Source organism: Gekko japonicus, unplaced genomic scaffold (assembly GCF_001447785.1).
Source record: "Gekko japonicus isolate JY-2015 unplaced genomic scaffold, Gekko_japonicus_V1.1 scaffold459, whole genome shotgun sequence".
Lineage (NCBI taxonomy): Eukaryota > Metazoa > Chordata > Lepidosauria > Squamata > Gekkonidae > Gekko > Gekko japonicus.
The window spans coordinates 1231925-1255361 of NW_015173137.1; the positions used below are offsets into that span (position 1 = coordinate 1231925).

The following is a 23437-nucleotide window of genomic DNA, read 5'->3' on the forward strand; positions in this document are numbered from 1 at the left end:
ATCGCCCCACAGCCATGCTAATGTGTTCTGCATAATTCTTGTTACTCCCCCCCCCCCCCCCCATTCAGATCAAAACACAAAGATAAACACACAAACCAAAACCCCTGTTTTTATTGAGCTCCCCTCCCCCATGGGCTACCTTGCATGACTGGCTTTGTTTGAATAACAAATGGTGCAGATATGCTATCTCTTCGCGGTTTGCAAAAATACTGCCAGAGGAATGGAGTCCTCTCCAACCCAACCCCTGGCACCTGTTCAGGTGCGGCCTGGAAATCTCCTGGAATTACAGCTGACATCAGAGATCATTTGCCCTGGAGGCAAAGGGTAATTTGGTTGGTGGACTTTATGGCACCACATCCCGACTGAACTCCTTCCTCTGCTAAGGAAGTTTGTTAGACCTCACCTGGAGGTTGGTAACCCTTTACTGGAAAAGTACAATACCTACTGAATACGGCGCTTAGTCTGAATGGACGAGACCTTACCAAATCTTCTACTCGTGCAGTAATTCTTTATACTCAGGAATCAGACACATCTCAGCCATTTAAGACCCCCCCCTCCACTTTCCCCCCTCCACTTTCCCCCCTTGTTTGTGCACACCCGGTTTGAAGGGTTATTTACTGGAAGGCCCTCCTCCTGTGACGCAACATCCCAAGGACGTCTCTTGTGGCCTATAGAAAGTTGCCAATGTACGCCGTGAGCCAATCGGATTTAGGGATTTGAAGACTAAAGCCAGGTGCCAGGAAGCTTCTAGGAAGCGGCAGCTGCTGATTTGCGCGGAGGCGGAGAAGCAGAAGTCAAAGGGGATTCTGAAGGCGAAGGTAGTGAAGGGGATTTGTCGTTTTGGTGGTTAGCACCGGGTTCATGCAGCCCAGGGCGGAGGGCTTTCTTTGGGGGACTATTTCCCTTTGTAGCGTTGCAAAGCCAGTCTCCCACCTGTGTCTTTTAAGGTGCATTCCTATGTACCCTCCGTTGAGAATAAAGCTCACGGAACTCCATGACACCTGATTTCAAGTTAAAAGGGTAGTGCAGTTTTAAAGGCTGCCGCAAATACCTGGTGAAGCGAAGGTGTAGCAGCTATTTAGACTGAGTTGCTTGTATCCAACCTTGTCTTGTCATCCTGCTGGGACTGACACTTTTGGTACTAGTAGTATGAAAGTGGCCAAGCTTGCTGGCCTACTAAGCCATGTATTTTAAGAAGTCTGAGAGCTCCAGGTTGCACAGATGTATTTCTTGTTTTGCTAAAACTCAGCCTTATTTTTTTTAAAAAGACCATATTTACTGTATTGTATAATGTCTAACACTTTTTTGCATTGTTAGTAAATTTTCTATACTTATTGCACTGCTTATTAGATTGCACTTTATTTACTACATTTATGCTCTACTTTTCCTCCCTGTTGGGGGCCTAAAGTGGCTTACAACATTCTCCCCTTTTCCATTTTATCCACCTAGCAACAGGGACTATAAATAAAAGCAGGGCAAAACCTAATAAACTTAATAAATTATTAATATAGAATAAACAGAGTTTTAGAATTCATGGTTTATTGGGCCTGTAACCAATAAGAGAGTGGGAGAAGAGAATCAAAGAGCCCCTCAGTTCTTGACGTTTGTGGATGGGAGAGACGTGCATGAGAAGAGAAAAAAGAAAAAGTCCAAGGGAGAGGAGAAAAAAAAACATGCCTGAGTTTTGTGGAAACTCTGTTGGGTGGTAAGCTGCACTCCTGGGCCTAGGTTGGCCACCCTTGTGGAAAAAATAGTACTGGTGGTATAATTATCTGTTAGTCACATTTTAAACCCCTGATGATTCCATTCTCCTGTTTTATCCTCCCAATAACTCTAAGAAGTAGCTTAGTCAGAAACAATGACCCAAGTTAGTCAGTTGGCTTCATAGCAGGGTGTGGATTTGAACCCAAGTCTCCCTCATTCTAATCTGACACAAACCGTAACAAGCCACTATAATACACAGTATTACTCTTAACATTGATGTAATGGCTCCAGCATTTACACACTTGGTATCCTTTCAGTATTGTTTACCTTTTTTTAAATACCCATGGTGGGAGGTGAGTGCTTGAAGCAGAAAGAGCTTGCCTGAAGCCATCTTGGGAACTTGTGGCAGAGGTGAGATGAGAACCTGGAACTTTCTGGTTCACCTATTCAGTGGACGTAGAAAGGTGTGACTATGCTTAGGACTGCTCCGTTAAAATTCGGTGCATATATGATATTGATTAGGTGCATATATGGTATTGATGTTTCCTTCTTTTTGGGTATTGGGCTCACAGCCCGTTGGTGTCAGTACTGAAGATAGAGTCTGGAGGTGTTCCTGGATGCCTCATTGACTGTGGAGGCCCAGGTCACTGCCACAGCCAGATCTGCCTTCTTTCATCTGAAGCAGATCAGGCAGTTGGCCCCATACCTTTCCCTCAGCAACCTGGCTGCAGTGACCCATGCAATGGTCACTTCCAGATTGGATCATTGTAATTCTCTCTACGTGGGGCTGCCCTTGACTTTGCTCCGGAAGTTACGGCTAGTGCAGAATGCAGCAGCATGGGTGTTCATGTTGCTGCCTGTGCGGGCCCACATCTGCCTGGTGCTGCACAAACTGCACTGGCTGCCTGTTGAATTCTGGATCCACTTCAAGCTGCTGGTGCTTACCTTTAAAGCCCTATACGGACAGGGGCCTGAATATCTTTGAGATCACCTTTCCCCATATGAGCCCTGCAGAACATTGCGTTCTGCAAACCAGCATCTTCTGGTGGTCCCTGGCCCTAAGGATGTCTGACTTGCCTCAACCAGGGCCATGGCATTTTCAGCCCTGGACCCCACCTGGTGGAATGAGCGCCCTTTTGAGATCGGGGTCCTGTGGGACTTTTTACAGTTCTACAAGGCCTGTAAGATGGAGCTCTTCTGCTAGGCTTTTAGTTGAAAATACACATTCAGTTATAAATGTAGCTTAAAGAATCATAAGAACATAAGAGAACATAAGAGATGCCAATGTTGGATCAGGCCAAAGGCCCATCCAATCCAACACTCTGTATCCCACAGTGGCCAGAAATACCAGTGCCATCAGGAGGTCCACCAGTGGGGCCAGGACATTAGAAGCCCTCCCACTGTTGACCCCCCCCCAGCACCAAGATGACAGAGCATCACTTGCCCCAGAGTCCCTGTCTATACCTTGTGGCTAATAGCCACTGATGGACCTCTGCTCCATATGCTTATCTAATTCCCTTTTGAAGCCGTCCATGCTTGTAGCTGCCACCACTTCCTGTAAACCATTACACACAAAACTGTCACCTACATTACTACTTATCAACTCTTGAAGGAAACATTCCATGTTGACTCTCTAATAACAGAACCCAAGGTATTCACAATGTATTAGCTAGATTCTCAAAGTCAAACATAAAGTCTCCACTGCTAATTGCTACCAGCCACGGTCTGCCTATGCAAACAGCATTTAAAGTGCTAGTGTATCCATGTATGTTTTTTTCTATTTATAAAAACCCAACTGTAATATGCCATCTATATTATTACTTTCACATATTAACAGTCTATATAAACATCAAAATCTTTTTTATTCAGTGTCAAGCCTTAGCAGCCATGGCTGGACATTATAACCATGTCTAAAGTGACAGGGTGTGATTTTCAAAAGACACTCTGTGGGAACAGTACCAGACGTGAGGAGATTTACATTCTATGCCAAAGTTCTAAACTTACAACTAACATAATACAGGTATGATTATAGAAAACAACTGAGATCAAGTTCTGAGTTTAGCCCATGAGGTAGTAGTGAATTCAACCTGTGTATCCATCTAGCCTCTTGCAGCAACACCTTCCTTATGTTAAGAGTAGTATTAGCAACAAATAAAACTGAATAACGAAAATAATCACAAGCATGATTGTTTTGAACAAAATGCTCAGTTAAAGCAGCATCTAAATTGTTATTCCTAATGTGGGAAATATGTTCAAGCACCCGAACTTTGATAGGACACTCAGTTTTTCCCACATATACCCGTGGACATGAACATAAGACAACAGAAATTATTCCTGGAATGCGCTTCACCTCCCACTATTGGTTATCATAAAACAAAGAGCATCAAAGATTATGTGGTACGCTCAGATTTGAGGAAATTCAGGTCCCCCACTGGTCTACCCCCTGGGCACCACTGTTGTGGACATTGCAAAATTTGCCATATGGCCATTGAGGGGGAGACCATTAGGATTCCAGAACATAAACCTATTGGACTATCTGTGTTCTCAACATGCTCAGCTTCAAATTTAATTTAAGGAAGGTGTTGCTACAAGAAGAGGCTAGATGGATACACAGGTTGAATTCACTACTACCTCATGGGCTAAACTCAGAACTTGATCTCAGTTGTTTTCTATAATCATACCTGTATTATGTTAGTTGTAAGTTTAGAACTTTGGCATAGAATGTAAATCTCCTCACGTCTGGTACTGTTCCCACAGAGTGTCTTTTGAAAATCACACCCTGTCACTTTAGACATGGTTATAATGTCCAGCCATGGCTGCTAAGGCTTGACACTGAATAAAAAAGATTTTGATATTCAGATCAAAACATCTGAGAGCCAGTTTGGTGTAGTGGTTAAGTGCATGGACTCTAATCTGGGAGAACCGGGTTTGATTCCCCACTCTTCCACTTGCACCTGGCTGGATGACCTTGGGCAAGCGATAATTCTGGCACAGCTGTTCTTGGAAAAGAGCAGTTTCTGTCAGCGTTCTCTCAGCCCCACCTACCACACAGGGGTGTCTGTAGTGGGGAGGGGAAGGGAAAGTAGTTTGTAAGCCACTCTGAGACACCTTTGGATAGTGAAGGGCGGGGTATAAATCCAATCTCTTCTTCTTCTTCTTCTTCTTCTATATAGACTGTGAATATGTGAAAGTAATAATATAGATGGCATATTACAGTTGGGTTTTTATAAATAGAAAAAAACATACATGGATACACTAGCACTTTAAATGCTGTTTGCATAGGCAGACCGTGGCTGGTAGCAATTAGCAGTGTTTGGCTTTGAGAATCCAGCTAATACATTGTGAAGACCCTGGTTTCTGTTACTAGAGAGTCAACATGGAATGTTTCCTTCAAGAGTTGATAAGTAGTAATGTAGGTGACAGTTTTGTGTGTAATCATTTATTATGATTCTGTAAGCTACATTTATAACTGAATGTGTATTTTCTTCCTTTTAGTGATAAGGGGATTGCTACACGCTCAGATATAGCAAATATTGTGAAACAAATTGTTTTCATTGCGCAGTATTCGTTGCGTGTGAGCAATTATAGAAGAAAATTTTCTACAGAATTACTACAGTAAATGTTTTTGCAACTTATCTTTATTGACTCTTCGTTATTTTTGTCACGGATGATGTTTTTGGTATTCCACTTCCTCCCGTGATCTCTCATTTTTGGCTTCTACGAGGCTTTTAGTTGAGGCAGCAGGCATCCACCTGATATGGTCTTCCCTCCAAGGACCACAGATCCACATTGCTGGTATCAACATCATCTGTCGAGGCATATTGGGCATCTAGTACTAGATTACTTTAGGTTTTAAATTTTAATTGATTTATGTGTTTCACATTTTAATTGTAAATGTGCACTGTGTGCAGATTGATATGTTTGGAACCCGCCCTGAGCCTGCTATGTGACGAGGGTGGGCTATAAATTTAATAAAATAAATAAATAAAATGCACTAAGACTTCTTTATGGGGAACAAGAGCTCCACCTCAACAGCATTTACCTTTGCTTCTCATGTTGGTTTACCCTCTTCTTAAGGCTAGTAGTTAATGTTTCCTTATAACCTAAACAGGGTGGGCTATAAATTTAATTAAATAAATAAAATGCACTAAGACTTCTCTATGGGGAACAAGAGCTCCACCTCAACAGCATTTACCTTTGCTTCTCATGTTGGTTTACCCTCTTCTTAAGACTAGTAGTTAATGTTTCCTTATAACCTCAAGAGCTCAACCTCATTCCCTTTTTAGGGATGTGGTAGCTGAGGCTGCGAGTGAATGTTTTGACGATAACCTCCTACAGTAAATGACAAAGGTAGATGGTGCCCATCAACCTCTTTTCTGGTGCCCGCCAAGTGTTTTTCAAAAGTGGACAGGGCCTGGTGGGTCTTCTGCCCAGCAAGGCTTCAGATTGGCCGTTAGAGATTTCATTGGCTGCGTAGATTAAAAAAAAAATTGCTTCAGCAGCCACTGCCATCTCAGCAGAAGGATCTTCACTATGTGGCTGAAGGTAAGTTGCAGCAGCCATTTTGTGGCTTGCTACACCTCCTGCAGCAGCCATTTTGTGTTTGGCTCCACCTCCTGTGGCAGCCATTTTGCGGCTGTATTAGAATTCCAAATGTGCTTGCAAACTCAGAAAGTGAGGACCGCTGGTATAAGTTATCTTGGAATGGCTGTAGCTGGCATGCAGGATTAAATGTCTAGCTATTTAGGACAATACTGATTTGTTTCCTATCTGGGACTATTGGGCTGGTGTTTCCAAACTCAAATCAAACCACCCTGTTTTATTGACCCAAATTAATCACTGGAAATCAGTGACTGGCTTATAGCATTTTTTGGAGACGAATAAAGATTCATACTAGTGTCCTTTGCTCAGTAAAAGGTCATGTGTGCAATGAGTCTGCACATATCCTAAAAAGTACTGCCCAGAGGTGAGCACTGCCATGGAAGTTTGTTAATGGCCCCAGATCCTTCTGCTAGTTAGCAATGCAGTCCTGAGGGCATCCAGCCTTGGAGCTAGACCATCAAGCAAGGTTTGGACTGGGCATCACTGCATGGCACTACCTCTTGATTCCGTGAATGTATGGACTGGGGTGATCAAAAGCCTTTTAAAAAGTACTTTTAGTATTGTGGTTGGGCTGGAGAATAAGAAACTGCAAATGATGAACTGAGAAGTATCTTTGTCCTCCAAGGGAAACTACTCAGTGGTGGGATGTGCAAATGGATGACTGAGAAACAGCCTATTGAGTTCAGCAGGTGGCCTGTTGTGTACAGGGTGCATAAGATTAACAGCCTTGGGCTGCAGATTTTTACAAAGCCTGGGGTTAAGGGTGCTCTGATATTCCCCAAACCACACCTTCTAAATCCTCCAGCCCAGGAGTCCCCAGCCTTTTTGAGCCTGCAGGCACCTTTGGAATTCTGACTCAGTGTGCTGGGCATAGCCACAAAATGGCTGTAGCAGGAGGTGCCTTCAGTCACACAGTGAAGATTTTTGTGCTGTGGTGGCAGCTGCTGTTAAAACAATGTTTTTAAAAATCTGCACAGCCAATCAGATCTCTAATGCTGAGCAAAGGCCCCATCTGGTTCTGCCCGCTTTCTAAAAACACTTGATGGGTGCCATGTTGGGCACTCCTGTTGTAGCCCAATGGTTCTCAAGATTTCGTTATGTTTCATCCTGCCAATCACTCTGTCAAAGTATATAGGTCCCACCATGATAGAAACAATAAGTCCACTTTTTTCAAGGGCACTGATAGGTTTACAGGCATTCTGTTACTTTATCACTAGCCTGCTACCCTTGCTTCGCTACGGTATTTAAGTTCCATAAATCCAGTTATAATACTGATGATGAGAAATCTGAAATGTGACATTTGTTGTAGGAATTCTAACAGAGAAGAGTGTAGTGTAAGAAATGAAGTGAGACATACGTACTTTTTTTCTCTCTACCAAAGGACCTCTCTCTAGACCACATTGGTGGTTCTGCCCTCAGGTGCTAGGATGACTAGGTTGCTTGATGAGCTCACTCTGGAGCAGGCCACATAGAACTGTCCATTTACGAAGCGGTCGTCTGTTAAGTCAACTCCTGCTACCTTCCACGAAAGTGATGGCCTCTCTACTTGTGTTCCTGGATTGTTTTGCTCATATGGAGACTGTGTTGTTCTGAGCACCTCAGGGTGATCTTGCTGGTACTTGGCCTGTGCAGCTCAGTGCACTGCAGGAGTACTATGTGCAAATGTCTTTGCCGCATTCCTATCCTTGTAGTGTTGGTGTATCTGGTTCGATGTTTGCCAGGAGCTTTCTTGGGAGTAGTAAGAGGTGAGAGGTGTGAGGGGGAGTTGGTGTGAGGGAGTGGTGATGTGGTGGACATTTCTTCAGGTTCGTGAGGGAGGCACGCATCGGAATGGCTCCTAGAAATGTCCTTCATTATCTCCCCATAAACATTCATGCCCTGCACCTGACAGACACCGGCCTGTCTACTACTGGGGGGGGGGGATTGTATTTAAAGGCATCGGGGAGGCTGTGCCAGCAGCAGTGCTAAGGCAATCCTGCTGAGCAAACCTCCCTGGTGGCTGTAAGCATCCCACCTCCTCTCCTACACCTGACAGGCAGCTGCCTGTCCATTGTAGGATAGGGAGGGGGTAGGAGTATTAGAAGCCACTGTGAAGGCAGAGCTGGCAGGATCACTAAGGCGTTACTGCTGGGGCAGGCTCCCTCGTGGCTTTAAGCACCCTGCAACCGCTGCTGCACCTGACAGACAACTGCCTGTTAGGTGTATGAGGTGGGAGGAGTGTGTTGGAAGCCATCTCACCTCCTCTGCTACACCTGACAGGCAGCTGCCTGTCCAGTGGTGGAGGGGGAGGAGTATTAGAAGCTACTGTGGAGGTGGGGCTGCACCTGACAGACAACCGCCTGTTAAGTGTAGGAGGTGGGGGGAATGTGTTGGAAGCCATTGGAGAGGCTGGGCCAGCAGCATTACTGAACCTCACAGATGGTTGTTGGCCTCTCCCGATTTCCTCAACTGTCATTAGCTGTCAGCAGTCCCCTATAACTGTTGGGTTTTTTACCTTAGAACTATGAGATCTGCAGCTGACCAATCAGAGAGTGGGGGGTGCAGGGAGAGAGCTGCCTGGCAGCTGCATAGGAATCAATGGGAGGAGCACATTTCCCCCCTTTTGACCCACTTAGGGGTCGAATTTCTAAAAATCCCTTCTTAGCGAGCACCTACGCCACGGTAGGAGCACTCTCCCCAAATTTGGTGTCTCTAGGTCCAGCAGTTTGGCCTGAGCATTGATTTTACGGTGAGGGGACTGTCTTTTATATATATAGATGTACATTAATTTTTTATGGCTATAAACAATTTCAGTTGCTATGGCTTTAAAACACAAATAAGCAAGAATGATTCCATTAGTATTTGAAAATGGTAGTAATACTGTTGGGTATAAATTTTACTGCTATGTAAACTATAAAGCACCAAAAAGAATTAATTGCAGTAGTGTTATTAGGTCTGAGAGAGAACAAATTCTTAGTGATTTTTATAAACACCTAATGGTCCACCTAGACTGCTTCTGGGTCACACTGGTGCTATATGTGCCTTTGATTGAGAACCAGGGCTCTAGCACATAACTGTCATCATGTCCAGTGTTCCCTCTAAGCTGAGTTAGTGCGAGCTAGCTCATAGTTTTTTAGCCTCCGGCTCACACATTTTTGTCTTAGCTCAGGAAGGAGGGCTCCAGAGCCAACTCATTTATGCAGCAGCCAAATCGCTTGCTCACAACTTTAACGCCTGTAGCTCACAAAGCAGAATTTTTGCTCAGCTTAGAGGGAACATTGATCATGTCCATGCATTTGTCACTAGTCTTTGCTTCTTTGTGCATTTTCTGGGCCTTACTTTCCATGTATGTATCTTCCTCTCTTGTTTGTTTCCCTTCTCATTTGGTTTGTGTGTAGTCCATGCACGGAACAAACTCCGGCTGCTTGTGGACTTTTGCACAGCTTCTGTGGTTTTTGTAGAAGTAAATAAATGGGATCCTGTGTCCGGTTTGTACTGGGCTTACCACAGGTGACAGTGCAGTTCAAGGTAGGCAATGTAGGGCCTGTGCTGTTCCAAAAGAACAATTACGTCTAATGGCTGTAGAACTGGGACAGTGGGTGGCAGGCCTTGTCCTATGCCATTTCTTTCCAGTTCAGTAACCACAGTTTGGGTCTCATTTCTTACTCTGTAGATCCTGTGAAATTCTCTCAGACATGGCAAAAGCATTTTATTATTTCTTTTTTTCATTTATTTTTTATTGTTTATTTTTCTCACCAGTGGGGACCCAAAGTGGCTTACAACATAATTCTCCCATCCTCCATTTTATCCGCACAGCCACTCCTCCCCCATGAGGTAGCTTAGGCTGACATGACGCGACTGGCCCAAGGTCCCCCAGCCAGCTTCTGTGGCAGAGGATTCAAACCTGAATTTCCCAGATCCTAGTTTGACACGTTAACCCACTACACAACAGTGGATTGTGCTGTCTCGTGGAAAGTTGTAGGTTCTTCCCCATGTTTATTCCCACCTCATTTCCCTGCCTTTGTTTCCCATAGGGCAGCTTTTAGACTGTAAGCCCCTTGGACCAGGAAATCGCCATGTACTCTATAAGTACCATGCAGTAAAACAGTATTGTAATTTTTATTCATTAAGAAAAGTATCTCCTGTTCTTTTCCAGAACTAGCGTCATGTTAAAAGAGGAAATCCTTGATTCGAATCTCACTGTGGCCTTGAAGCCACTGAGTCCTTAGGTAGGCGAGCTGCCTGTCAGCTTTGTACCTCTTCCCTTCCCACCCCACCTGACAATATGGGGTACTAATTATCTTGTGGGGGTGCTATAAGAACTACTGTCTTTTGAGTGGCTTGAGCACTCTTAGAATGGGTTCCCAATGTGGTTCCTGTGGGTGCCATGGCACCCTCCAACACCTTTTCTGGCATCCCCCCCAAGTGCTTCTAGGAAGTGGGTGGGCCCTGGTAGGGCTTTTGCCTTCTGGTAGGGGTTTTGGTAGGGCTTTTGACAGATTGACTGGCTGTGCAGATTTTTTAAAAATGTTGCTTTGGCAACAGCTGCCATCAGAGCACAAGGATTTACAGTTACACTATGTTATTGAAGTTAAGCTGCCCATGGCAGCCATTTTGCGGCTGGCTTCACCTACAGCGGCAGCCATTTTGTGGCAGCCATTTTGTTGCTGCATCCACCATGCTATGTCAGAATTCTAAATGTGCCTGCATGCTCAAAAGAGTTGGGGACCCCTGATCTTAGAATAATGTGTCATTGCTTATTAAGTTGCAAATGGTTGCCTGATGGGCAGCACTATGGAGACTGGTGTTTACACTAGGAGAGCAAAATTTCCTATGTGTGGGCTGTATGCTAGAGGAAGGCTTGTATATTATGAAGATCTACATTTCTCTTCAGAGAAACTATACTCCACAAAGTCCCCATCTGTCAGGGCAGAATTATCTAGTGTCAAGGATGGAGAGCAGATTTTTGTCCCCAAAGTGCAGTACTTTACTGTTCCCCAAGGAGTGTTGCTTAGCAACACCATTGTAATGGGGCATGTGTATGTAAACTGCTCCGTACCCCTGAAGATCCCAGCCATTGAGAATCAAGCCTGGCCCTGTCTGCATGGCCTGATCCTTTCTTGTGTACACTACAGTGTGAGAGAATGATAGGAACTGGTTTATATAGAGGGTTGCCAACATCCAGGTGGTGGCTGGAGATCTCCTGGGGTTATAACTGATCTCCAGGCGACAGAGATTCATTCACCTGTAGAAAATGGCTGCTTTGGATGGTGGACTCTATGGCATTATACCCCATCAAAGTCCCTCCCCAAACCCCACCCTCCTCAGGCTCTACCCTCCACATCTCCAGGTATTTTCCAACCCGGACCTGGCAGCCCTATTTATATATAAGAGATGCTGGTCGTTTTGTATCAGCAAGCTGAAAAGACTGGGCCATTTGAAATCCATGCCTTTTTGGTCTGCTTAGACCAGACGTGGGTGTTTTGTGGGCTGTATCAGAACATTTATCTCCATAGTCCCATGGAGCGGAAGAAGAATGCAATTATAAATTGATTAGTTTCTGTGGAAATAGCTTCATATCAGGAACAGGAAATGGCTGAGATGCATTCACCTTTTTATCTTTTGGGATGTTGCTGGCCCTAAAGAATTGGATGGTGTTGACTGCAGGAAATGCAGATTTTAATTCCAAATGTTGGCGTAGTTGCTCTTTTTTCAGAATGATTTCAAATTATCACTTCCTGTAGCCATGAGGGCTAGAAACCTTATTTTTAATTGAGATCCTGAATTCTAATCAGAGCTGTGTATTCCATGTTGCCCTTCCTAAGTAATATTTTGTTGTTCTTTGGTAGAATCTGTCTGTATAGGACTGGCCACTGTGGACTCATATAAATTAATGAAGTTTGACCTTTTTGATGTAGACTTTGCTCTGGGTTGATTCATGCAGTGCCTACCTAGCTGATCTAATAGTATCTTTCTCCCACCAGGTGACGAATTTTTCTCATCTTGTGGACCATGTGGAATCCCAATCCAGGTAAGAGTCTGAATAATCTTTGATGGGTTTCTCTGGAGTGCCACTCTGTCGAAAATGCATCATGAGGTGTAACATAATAGGGCATTGCTTCTTAGCTATTCTTGGGCAAGCTGTAGGTGGCTTCTGGACTGAAGGCATCTTAATAAGCACTGGCTACTTCCAAAAAGAGTTTTCGTGCTTCCTAATTGGCTGGTGCTTCGTAATTCACTTGTAGCTGACTCTCAGTAAGAGCCAAGTTTCAGCTTTTGCCGTCCTGCTGATATAATTTCACCAGCACTAAAGCTTTCTTTGATGGCAAAGCTCTGGCAGGCGCTTAACTTGAAAAAGGAGGCATTGAACATTCTACACAGAGGTAGCTAGCAGGGTGGTCACATACAGGTCAGGCCAGCACTCCTTCTGTGACTGAATTAGCCTGCCTCCAAGTCGGTGGTGATCCTTCACTTTGTAGAAGTGTGTGCCTCCCCTGCTTGCTGTACGCAAGACACTGTCCACAGTGACTCAGCAGAGTATTGCTAGTCATGGATGTCTCATTTGTCATTGCTTTTCTAAAATCATTTGTGCTTTTCTAAAATCTCGAAATGCTCTCCATGCACAGTAGTACAAATGGCAACCTCTGAATTGCCTTGGAGACTGCATCTGGGGTTGCCCACCCTAGTTAGGGTTAGTGGTGACCAGTGTTCCCTCTAAGCTGAGTTAGTGTGAGCTAGCTCACAGTTTTTTAGCCTCCAGCTCAAACATTTTTGTCTTAGCTCAGAAAGAATGGCTCCAGAGCAAACGAATTTATGCAGTAGCCAAATCACTCGCTCACAGCTTTTATGCCAGTACCTTACAAAGTGGAATTTTTGCTCACAAGACTCCACAGCTCAGAGGGAGCATTGGTGGTGACTGTCTTTCAGATCGTGCATATCATTGGATGGGCCTGGACAACAACCGTTGCTGAATGAAGAACAGTGACCTTTGCACCTATTTAGTGCAGGGGCCCCAACCTCGTTAAGCCAGTGCGCGCTTCTCAGATTGTGAGAATAGGACGTAGGTGCCACGACAAAATGGCTGCCATGGGTGGGTTCAGCCAATGACAAAATGGTTGGCAACGGGGCTGGGGCCAGCCCCTGTGATGGAGATGGTGGATTCCAAATGGGTACTTTCTGTAGACACAAAATTATGTCTCCTGGACTCTCCTCTGAAGTACCTCCTGTTCCACTGAAGTGGAAGAAAGCTAGTGGGTGTTTGCTTTGGCAAAGAAGGAATTGGGTGCTAGGAAACAGATCAGAAGGTGCCCTGTTGGGGATCACTGTGTTATCGGGAAGCTAAATCGCCTAAAGATGTTGGTTGACTTTGATGCTGCTTAACCCAACACAGTGGTCATAATCTGCGGGTGGGAGTGAAGCTTGAAGACTTGATGGACTGAAGATAGAGTGGAAGATTGCATATAGCGGGTAGCTATAGTGATGACATGTTCGGAGAATATTGGACTCTTGCTAGATTAGCAAGTATAGTCTCCTGGTCAGCTTGGATCTTAAGAAGTAGTGACCGGGGGGGGGGGGGTAGAAGATGACTGCAGCAAGGACTAGTGAGTTCTTGCCAGCTGATCAGAATTTTTCTTCCCTTTTTTTTAGGCCAGCCTGGTACCTACCCTGGGGCAGCCTATCCTCCCAACTCTTCCTACCCTGCTGGCTCCAATCCCGCGTATCCTCCTGCAGTGAATCCTGGTTTCCCCCCAGGACCTGTCCCTGGTGGCTCGTATCCTGTTCCCCCAGCAGGGATCCCAGGCCAGCCCGCCTACCCTCCGGGCCAGCCTATTCAGCCCCTGTATCCTGGACACCACCAGCCTGGCTACCCTGTCCCACCTGGTGGCCCCTACCCTCCGCCTGCCCCGGGGATGCCAGGAGGGATGGGGATTAACCCGTTGCTGCCTGGAGCTGTTGTTGTGGGCACCCACGTGATGGATAAGAAGGAAGCGAAGAAGATGAGGAAGAAGATGAAGAAGGCTCACAAGATGCACAAACCACATAAGCTCCACAAGCTGCACGGCAAGGTCTGTGGAAGGGGAGGACCAGGGAGGGGAAGGGGCTCAACCGTGCACTGTGGGCTTCTTTCAACTGTAGCACTGGAGTGTGAGCAAAGGAGGTCTGTTTGCCCTCAAGAGTCACTGTATCTTCTGCCCTTAGGATGATGGCTGCAAGGTGATTGGAATTAAAATCCCGTTATTTATCTACTTCATTCATACACTGCCTGTGTAAGAACATAAGAAGAGCCCTGCTGTATCAGACCAGTAGTCCAACTGGTCCAGCATCCTGTCTCACACTCTGGCAAGCCATTTCCTCTGGATGGCCAACAACAGGGCACAGAGGACGAGTCCTTCCCCTGATGTTGCCGCCTGGCTGTGGGATTCAGAACATTAGTGCCTCTGATTGTGGAGGTTCCCCTTAGTCACCATGACGAGTGGCCATTGATAGACTTATCCTCCATGAATCTAATCCCAAAGGGAAACCCAAAGCTGCTTATATTGTTCTTCTCTCCTCCAATTTTATCCTGACCACCACCCTGTGAGGTAATTTAGACTGAGAGGGTGCAACTGGCCCAAAATCACCCTGCAAACTTCCACCGTGGAGGGGGAGATTCTAACCTGGGTCGCTTAGATCCTGTTCTGATATTCTAACAACTACACCATGCTGGTTGTTTTGAGGCCTAGTATCTAGGTTCATCTTTTTGGGAATGAGAAACCTGGCTGTCCAAATTCTTGGGCTCCTAATCCAATTGCTGATGAGCATAGCAGCATTGCCGGGGGGGCGGAATCTGGCACACCCCCCCCATCTCTGCCTCAAATGGCTGATGAATGCAGTTGCTGCTTTCTGAAGAGGGCTTTGTGCCTATCGCCCAGGCAGCTGGGTGAAGAGGAGCTCTGTATGTGCAATCCATTCATGGCTCCTCATCCAGTGGGGGAGATGAACAGTGAAGTTGGCTTCCCCATGTCCGTGATCTCTTGCTGGATCAACAGTGCTGATATTTTGCCTGCCTTTAATTTTGAAAGGTATTGACCCTTCCCTGAACACATCTCTACAACCATAGAGGCTACATCCTTGCTTTTGAAATAATTTCGGGGATTTTTAATTATATTGGGGTGTTGATGTTTCTTGCAGTCATGTGGAATATTAGTAAAGGTAAAGGTTCCCTTGCTCGAAAGCCAGTCGAATCCGACTCTAGGGTTGCGGTGCTCATCTCCGTTTCAAAGCCGAAGAGCCAGAACTGTCCGAAGCCGTTTCCGTGGTCATGTGGCCGGCATGACTAAACACCAAGGCTCACGGAACGCTGTTACCTTCCCACCGAAGTGGTCCCTATTTATCTACTTGCAATTTCTTGCTTTCGAACTGTTAGGTTGGCAGGAGCTGGATCTAGAGATGGGAGCTCACTCCGTCATGTGGCACCCAGGTCTTGAACTGCTGAACTACCGACCTTCCACAGCCTGCAGTTCAGCGTCTTAACCACTTGAGCCACCGCAGTACCACAGTACCACAGGAATATTAGTACCAGATGTTAAATTGTTTAGGTCTTAACTATGGTAAGAGTATCAATACAGGAATTGGATTTTCAGGGTCTTTTATGCCTTAAGCTGCTTTTACTTTAACGATGCCCCCTCTGTCTGCATGGAAAGTAGAGGGGAATACTCGCACAGTCGAGGGGAATACCTACTAGTGGCTCAGACTTCATTGTCTCTCGAAGCATAGCTCTATGATGCTCCTTCCCCACAATTGTGATTAGGTATAAAAGTGACTTATATTCTTTATTGGTACTGTTCTGTCTTGGAGGAATAGGAGGGATAACTATGGCCATTTTCTTACCTGTACTCCATACTGACCCACAGCTGAAACAGCAAACCCTGGTTTGTGATTTAAATGTCTTGTTTTTAAAAGTGTGTCTTCTGCTACTTGGATGAGCCTTTGATGCCTACAGAGTCTTGGGATCGATTTCTCAGCCTTTCCAGGACTCAGCATTATCCCCAACATGCCAAATGGGATTTGCTTTTAATTCTCTTGAATGTAAAGGTAAAATATCTATATCGGGGCTCTGCAGTCTTTGGCTCAATAAGAGAGAAGAAGAAGAAGAGATTGGATTTATACCCCACCCTTCACTATCCAAAGGAGTCTCAGAGCGGCTTGCAAACTCCTTTCCCTTCCCCTCCCCACAACAGATACCCTGTGAGGTGGGTGGGGCTGAGAGAGCTCTGACAGAAACTGTTCTTTTTCAAGAACAGCTCTGACAGAACTATGGCTTGCCCAAGGTCATCCAGCAGGTGTCAGTGGAGGCATGGAGAATGAAACCCGGTTCTCCCAGATTAGAGTCCGCGCACTTAACCACTACACCAAACTGGTGCTAGAAAAGGAACCCAATATATCTGTTAAATAAAATGAAATGAAATCTTTAAGTGATTTTTGGAGGGGTAGGTAAGATGATGGAATAATCGGTATGTGAAGGGAGTGGCAGGCAAAAGATTTGTATGGGATTAGAGGGCTTCTTAGAGATGCTTTACAGAAACAGGAAATAACAAAACTGAACAGTTACTAGGAATCCAGGTTGGAACCATGTACTATATCACTTCTCTGAAATAATTGCATAGGATACAACTGTGTATGTTTATGACACTACAAGACCTTGTGCATACCAGTTGATAATCAAGGACTCACAGATCTATGTCACTGCTCTGAAATAATTGTATAGGATACAACTGTGCATATTTATGACACTACAAGACCTTGTGCCTACCAGTTGATAATCAAGGACTCACAGCGATCAATGTTTGGGCAGCAGAAACTATTATGTTCATTTTTAGTGATGATGCTAAACTGTATAGTTTCAGTTATGCAAATAGACTCTTGTGTTGAGCTCGTGCTCTGAATTTTGACACCATTTGGCTCTTTAATTGTATAGGGGTGTAGTCCCTTGATTTGCGTAGAGCCGTTTTTCCTTCCATGTCTTCCTTCTCCATCCACAAGGTGAACATGATCCATCAGTGCAACTTGTATAAGTCAAGGCTGAGTCCGCCAGTAGAAGATCAATAGATTAAGTGATGGTTTCAAGTGACGCTCATTAGCTCTTTGCATCCATCTGTGAAAATAAAAGATGACAGGCCTGTTTATCAGATGAAACAGGAAGCTACATCACTGGCCCTGCAGAGCTTGGTTAGAACTAGAGAAAGTGGAAGTTTGGGATAATCTTGACAATTGTACTACTGGAACAAAAGAAACCGCAGGGAGAAAAAGGGGAGTAGACGAACAATTAGTCCAGTTTATTTAATCAGCAAACAGAAATGTCCAATTACTGGTTTAGATTCTTTGGGACTGCCGGATGTCTAACTTTGTATAGATGGGCTCCCCATCACAGCAAAGTGTTCCAGAGAAGTAGTGGGGATTTGTGGAATACTGAAGCAGCTGTGGACTTCTTACTTCCCACCCCACATATAGTCCCATAACTTGCAACTTACTGTGGCATTTAATGTATACAAGGAGAGGTGTCTGGGTTCAAACCTCTGTTGAATCAGTAGCTCCAGGTACTAGGAACTTGTATGTAGTGATTTGCCGATAAGTATTCTGTATGTCTTTGGAGACAATCTGCTCAAATGTCTGGCAGGTGGAGAAAAATAACTGATTTCAGGTGATGGTATGCTTTGTCTCGTTTTCTGGTGCGGAGCCCTGGGGTTGATGAAACCTGATCATTCCGTTAACAAGGCCAATGTCTCATAATGCATTTTTCTCTCTTTCCTCTTCACAGCATTCCTCCTCCTCTTCGAGCAGCAGTGATTCTGACTGAGACTTCTCCCTGCCTTCCAGCTGTACCCAAGAATGCCGATCCGCTTCCTGCTTCCATCCAATGCTAATCTATTGAATAATCACCAGATAAGAATTGACTCCTCCTTGCCACTCGTCCTGTTCTGGCAGGTTTGGGCCAAAATGTTAAGATTATCCTACTGGCATGTGCCACTGCATGCAATGCCTGATGGGAACTCTGGTGGTGTTGATTAAATATGGCTGGAGTGATCAGCTGCTATGCTAGAGCAGGAGACCATCAAGCTGGTATGAAGAGCACTGGAAAATGTAAACGCTATGATGGCGGCCATAGCTTTCAGAAAATGCAGACTGACCATCCCTGCAACCAATCAAGTAATTCCTCAATGCCTTGAAGCTTTCTGGTTGGCTCCCAAATGCCTGCAGAGACCTATCACTTCATTACTTTAAACTGAAGTTTGATTGTAGAATGATGGCTCTGAGTTGGCTGAAGTGCTTCTGAGATCTCCCTTACTCCCGAAATGATTGTTTGCCCTTTCCGTTTTACATGAGGAAACAGTAAATCAAAGGAGAGACTTCTCCCGTATTTGAACTGTATGTGACAAATGCTTGCCACTCACTATGAACTGGCATTACAGGCAACTTACAATAGCAAATAAAACAGGTTTAATCAGGGATAATGATGCACTTCATATGTGCATGTTTTAAGGCCTTTTAATGTTATTTGAGGGGCAAATTAATTAGTTCTTCATAGGACTGCTGAGGATAAAAATCTTGTTTCGAATATATCCTAGAAGGTTGTTTATTTCAGCCTGGGTGTTCATCACTCACATTATGATTAATTTTAATATTACATTCGAAGGGAGCAATTCTTGTTGGTCCAGAGCAGGTATCTGGCTTGAGGAAGTTAGAAATGTCTAACATATTATCACAAGGGGTATGTGCAGCGATATGATTTTTACATATCCATTCCATTTTCCATTCCATTTGATGGGAGCATGTCTTGACTTTGTCTTTAACCCATTCTTGACCCTGTAGCTGGTGCTGGTGTTCTGTAGAGAAAGGACTGCTCAGATAGCATTCAGGTGTAGATCTTAGGCTTGGAGGAAGACCAGTCAAAAGTGGGCAGAGCTGTAGCCTGCCTTTACATGACTTTTCTGGACCTCTTGGACTAAGGTGACTGACATTTGCCAGGATGGGTGCTTCTGCTGCTTTGTTAGGCACAGGAAAGGATGTCAGAAGCCCCAAGAGATTACTTTGACCGCTTGTTTCCTATTTTGTGAATTCCTTCCACCACCACCCATCTCCAGCTGTAAAAATATGTGTGTCCAATGCTCCCTGGCTTAAACTTGTTTCTTGTTGCCTTTATTCACAATAAACAGTTTTGGTTTTAATGCTTGATTGGAATTGTGGTGTGAATGTGTTGCTCTTTATTTGAAAATACACTGACGAAGGGAACTTTGATTCGCGAAAGCTTATACCCTGAAAATCTTGCCGGTCTTTAAGTTGCTACTGGATTTGAATCTTGTTCTATTTATTTGAAGTGTTTTGGGGTACATCTTTATCCTACCCTTCCTCAAACATAGTTCAGGGTACATGTCTCCTTTCTCCCTGTGTCTCATTTGATCCTCACAACAACCATGTGAGGTAGATTATGTCCAGACAGTGAATGTGAGGTAGATTATGTCCAGACAGTGAATAGCCCAAAGTCCCTCAGTGAGTTTTGTGACAGACGGATTTGAGCTTGGGTCTCCACAGGCCTAGTCTGACACTCTAACCATCGTGTCATGCTGACCCTTGGCATGAAAGGTTTGAGAGAAATCAAACTAAAAATTGTAAGTGATGTAGCAACTGATCTCCTTGTCTACAAATGTACTGTCAGTACTTCCTCGATGATTTCTTCAAGCTTTGCTTGGTTCCACCTTTAATCTCAAGGCTGAATTTAAATTGTGCTGTTCAAAGCAAGGCAAGTCTGTCTGAAAAAGCCACATTGTTAGCCTCTCTGTCTGAAACCAATTAAGGGACACCAATGAAAGATTCTATCTTTTTAAATAGAAGTCTCTCTTATATTTTTGTTCCTGGATTTTCTTCCTTCAGGCAGCAAAAAAATTAACTCATTTAACCTTAGTTGCCAGTTTGCTAAATTCCAACTTGGAAAATAATAAGAAAAGTTAAAGAACAGCTACACTCGAGATTTCTTCTTCAAGGACTGGTTTGTTGATGGCAAATTGAAAGCTGCATTGATTATCATGCCCAGAATAGTGGCTGATAACTTCTTTTATCTAATGTTGTTCTCCAATTTAACCATCAAGTAGATGTTCTGCCCTGACCTGGACAGCTCAGGCTATCTCGATCTCGGAAGCGAAGCAGTTGGCCCTAGTTAGTGTTTGGATGGGAGACCACCAAGGAATAGCCAGGTCTTAATGCAGAGGCAGGCAACGGCAAACCATCTCTGAATGTCTCTTGCCTTGAAAACCCCATGTGTTTGCCATACATCAGCTGCAACTTGATGGCAAAAAAACAAAACCTTAATGTTTCTTAGCCAGAAGCGGTGGCACAGTGGGTATATCCCACTGTCTTAACATCCAAACTGTTTTAGTTCGAGCCCCGCACTGGTGTGAGCAGCCAGCCTGTTGTCCCCAGCTCATCGGCCACCCAGCGATTCAAAAGCTTCGGTGAGTAGATAAAATGGGAACCACTCCTTAGAGAGGGTGGGCACACCAATCTCCCTTGTGGGAGGGTGTTAGCTGACGGTTGGGACTTCCTGGTCGAGGTCGGAAAAAGGCGAAAGAACTTCTCAGCTACAAAAATCCCTGCAGTGGATGCCTCCGGCCAGGCCTAGTTAGAGTGGCATTGTGGCGATGTGACATAGTGTGGCATTGTGGCGATGTGACATACGGGTCTTGAAGCCTGGTCAACAAGCAGCTGTTCGGAAAATGACTGAGCCAAGCCAGAAGACGTTTCCACTGTGCATTGACGGCGTGTGCAATTAAAAATTAATATATGTTGTCCTCCCTGAGACAAACTGAGAGCCAGTTTGGTGTAGTGGTTAAGTGTGCGGACTCTAATCTGGGGGAACTGGGTTTGATTCCCCACTCCTCCACTTGCACCTGCTGATGTGACCTTGGGTCAGTCTGTCCTTGAAAAAGAGCAGTTTGTGTTGGAGTTCTCTCAGCCCCACCCACCTCACAAGGGTGTCTGTTGTGGGGAGGGGAAGGGAAAGGAGTTTGTCAGCCGCTCTGAGACTCCAAGTGAAGGGCGGGGTATAAATCCAATCTCCTCCTCCTCTTCTTCTCCCTATCCCCTTTGAACATTGTTAGTCCCCTGTCTAATGTGTAACTGTACATCGCTTTGAGCCCACTGGGGAAAGCGATTAATAAACTGAAAGTATTATTAATGTTAATATTATTAAATGTGAATTTGGCTATTCAGTCAACTTTCAACATGTGTAAAGTGTTATTAAGAATACATACACTCCCCAAGTTCCCGACTTCTATCCCACCCTCCCAAAATTACATAAAGGGGGTAAAATGGTGATCCCCAGTATGGTGCCATGGTGCCCACTAAAGTATTTTCTGGTGCCCACTGGCTTCTTTACTAAAACAGTCAATCCAGAGGTGCTTCAGAATATCCCCAGTAGGTATCACCTTTGGGACTGCAGGGGAGCCCCCGTGTAGAAATAGCTCTTTCATCACATGAGGGTGAATGGCTCAGGGCCTCCGAACCTCTGTAATTACCCCCACATTAGCCATCTTATGACTGGTCCCACCTTCCAACCATGGCAACCATTTTGTACTAGTGCCTGTTACTTTCTCAAAATGCTAAAAGTGCCCACACTCAACAAGATTGGGCACCCTCCTCAAAGTACTGAAGAGCAGAGGAAATGGGAGAGCTGTTCAGCACTATGACTTGAATTCAACTCCCTGGACTTCCATTGGGGCAGGGGGTGGGACTGATTTGTAATCTGGGATTAAAAGCAGTCTGTCAGACATCTGTTCCATGTGGTTTCAAGGGTTACTACTGCAGAAGGTGTCCTGACCATGCCACTACTCTGTGAATGCAGAAATTGACCCTTACTGAGGTCCGCATGATGTAATATTGAACTTGGGCCTTTAAATTTAGAGTTCAAATCCCATCTCAGCTGTGGATTTATTGAGCCACCTTCAGCAAACTGCTTGAAGTGGGGAGATAACCTATCTCACCTGCTAAGCCAGATTCAAAGCTATTTACATATTAACAGCTCACATGATTTTACCTGGGGTACCTTTTTAAAGTGTGTGTCTGATATATGTACGTTCAGGAGAGCAAAAGAAAATTTTATAGAGCATAAAACAGCAAGCTTCAAAAATACACTGAAATGTGCAGTGGTTTCTACAGGATGCAGCAAAAAAAAAAGGCAGGGGGAAAGCATCGCAGTTCTCTATCTGTTGCACATTAGTGGATCCTAATCCTCAACATACTAATTACTGTCTATTGGAATGAGTCATTATCTGTTTGTTTATCTTAGGTTGATCTTCTGTTAATTCAATATGTGGATGATGGCAATTACAGAAATAACCCTGGGCCTGATCCTGTATTGGTGTAAATCAACAGGGTATCACACAGTTATGTCTTCTCTGGGTTTGGCCCTGCTTATCCATACAGGTAGAAAGCTGGGGGTGAAACAGTTATTCCCCCTCCCCTCTGTTTTTAACCAGAATCAAATCCAGAGATGATGTCAACATATTAAAGCCTATTGATTTACACCATGCCGTATAAACAGGCCTGATAAATGCTAGTGTCTTCTAATGGGTTTGTTTACTGAGCCAAATGTGATGTGCATAAAATTATTTGTTTAGAATTCCAACCCATTTTATTTCCTAGGGGTAAAGAACATAAAAAGAAAAACTCAGGCTGAAATGCAGAATAGTTGGACATTAGACAACCATTTCCCTACCATTCTCCTCTGCCCCACTGCCCCCAAATGTGTTCGTAAATAGTTATTTGGCTGGTTGGTTGTGGAAAATAAAAATTAACTCTGGTTAACTAGGGACTGTGGAAAGCTCCTGTGGAACCCCAGACCAAGGTTCCTTCTGGGTCCACTCTCTCACCATCTAGATTCAAAACAAACATTGTACGAAAACAAATCACATGACTTGTTAGCATTAACACACTTAATAGCTGATTCTATGTGCATTAGACCGCCCCTCATTCCTCACATTTTATATTCCACCCTTCCTCCAAGGAGCTCAGAGGAGTGTTCATGGTCCCCCTTTCTGTATCATCCCCATAATCATTTCTGTGATGTAGGTCAGAGTGAGAGAGAATACTTTGTCATAGTTGCCTTTCCCTTTTCCTCAAC

General features: G+C 44.6%; 1 protein-coding gene across 1 annotated transcript; it reads left to right on the forward strand.

The window, feature by feature from the left end:
• The first annotated feature begins 718 nt into the window (after window positions 1-718).
• On the forward strand, window positions 719-19433 carry PRR13 (proline rich 13). Its single transcript, XM_015422218.1, has 4 exons — window positions 719-818; window positions 12270-12316; window positions 13933-14351; window positions 18083-19433. The coding sequence occupies exons 2-4, from the start codon at window positions 12298-12300 to the stop codon at window positions 18119-18121; spliced, it is 477 nt and encodes a 158-aa protein (XP_015277704.1). The 5' UTR covers window positions 719-818; window positions 12270-12297; the 3' UTR covers window positions 18122-19433.
• The last annotated feature ends 4004 nt before the right edge of the window (window positions 19434-23437 follow it).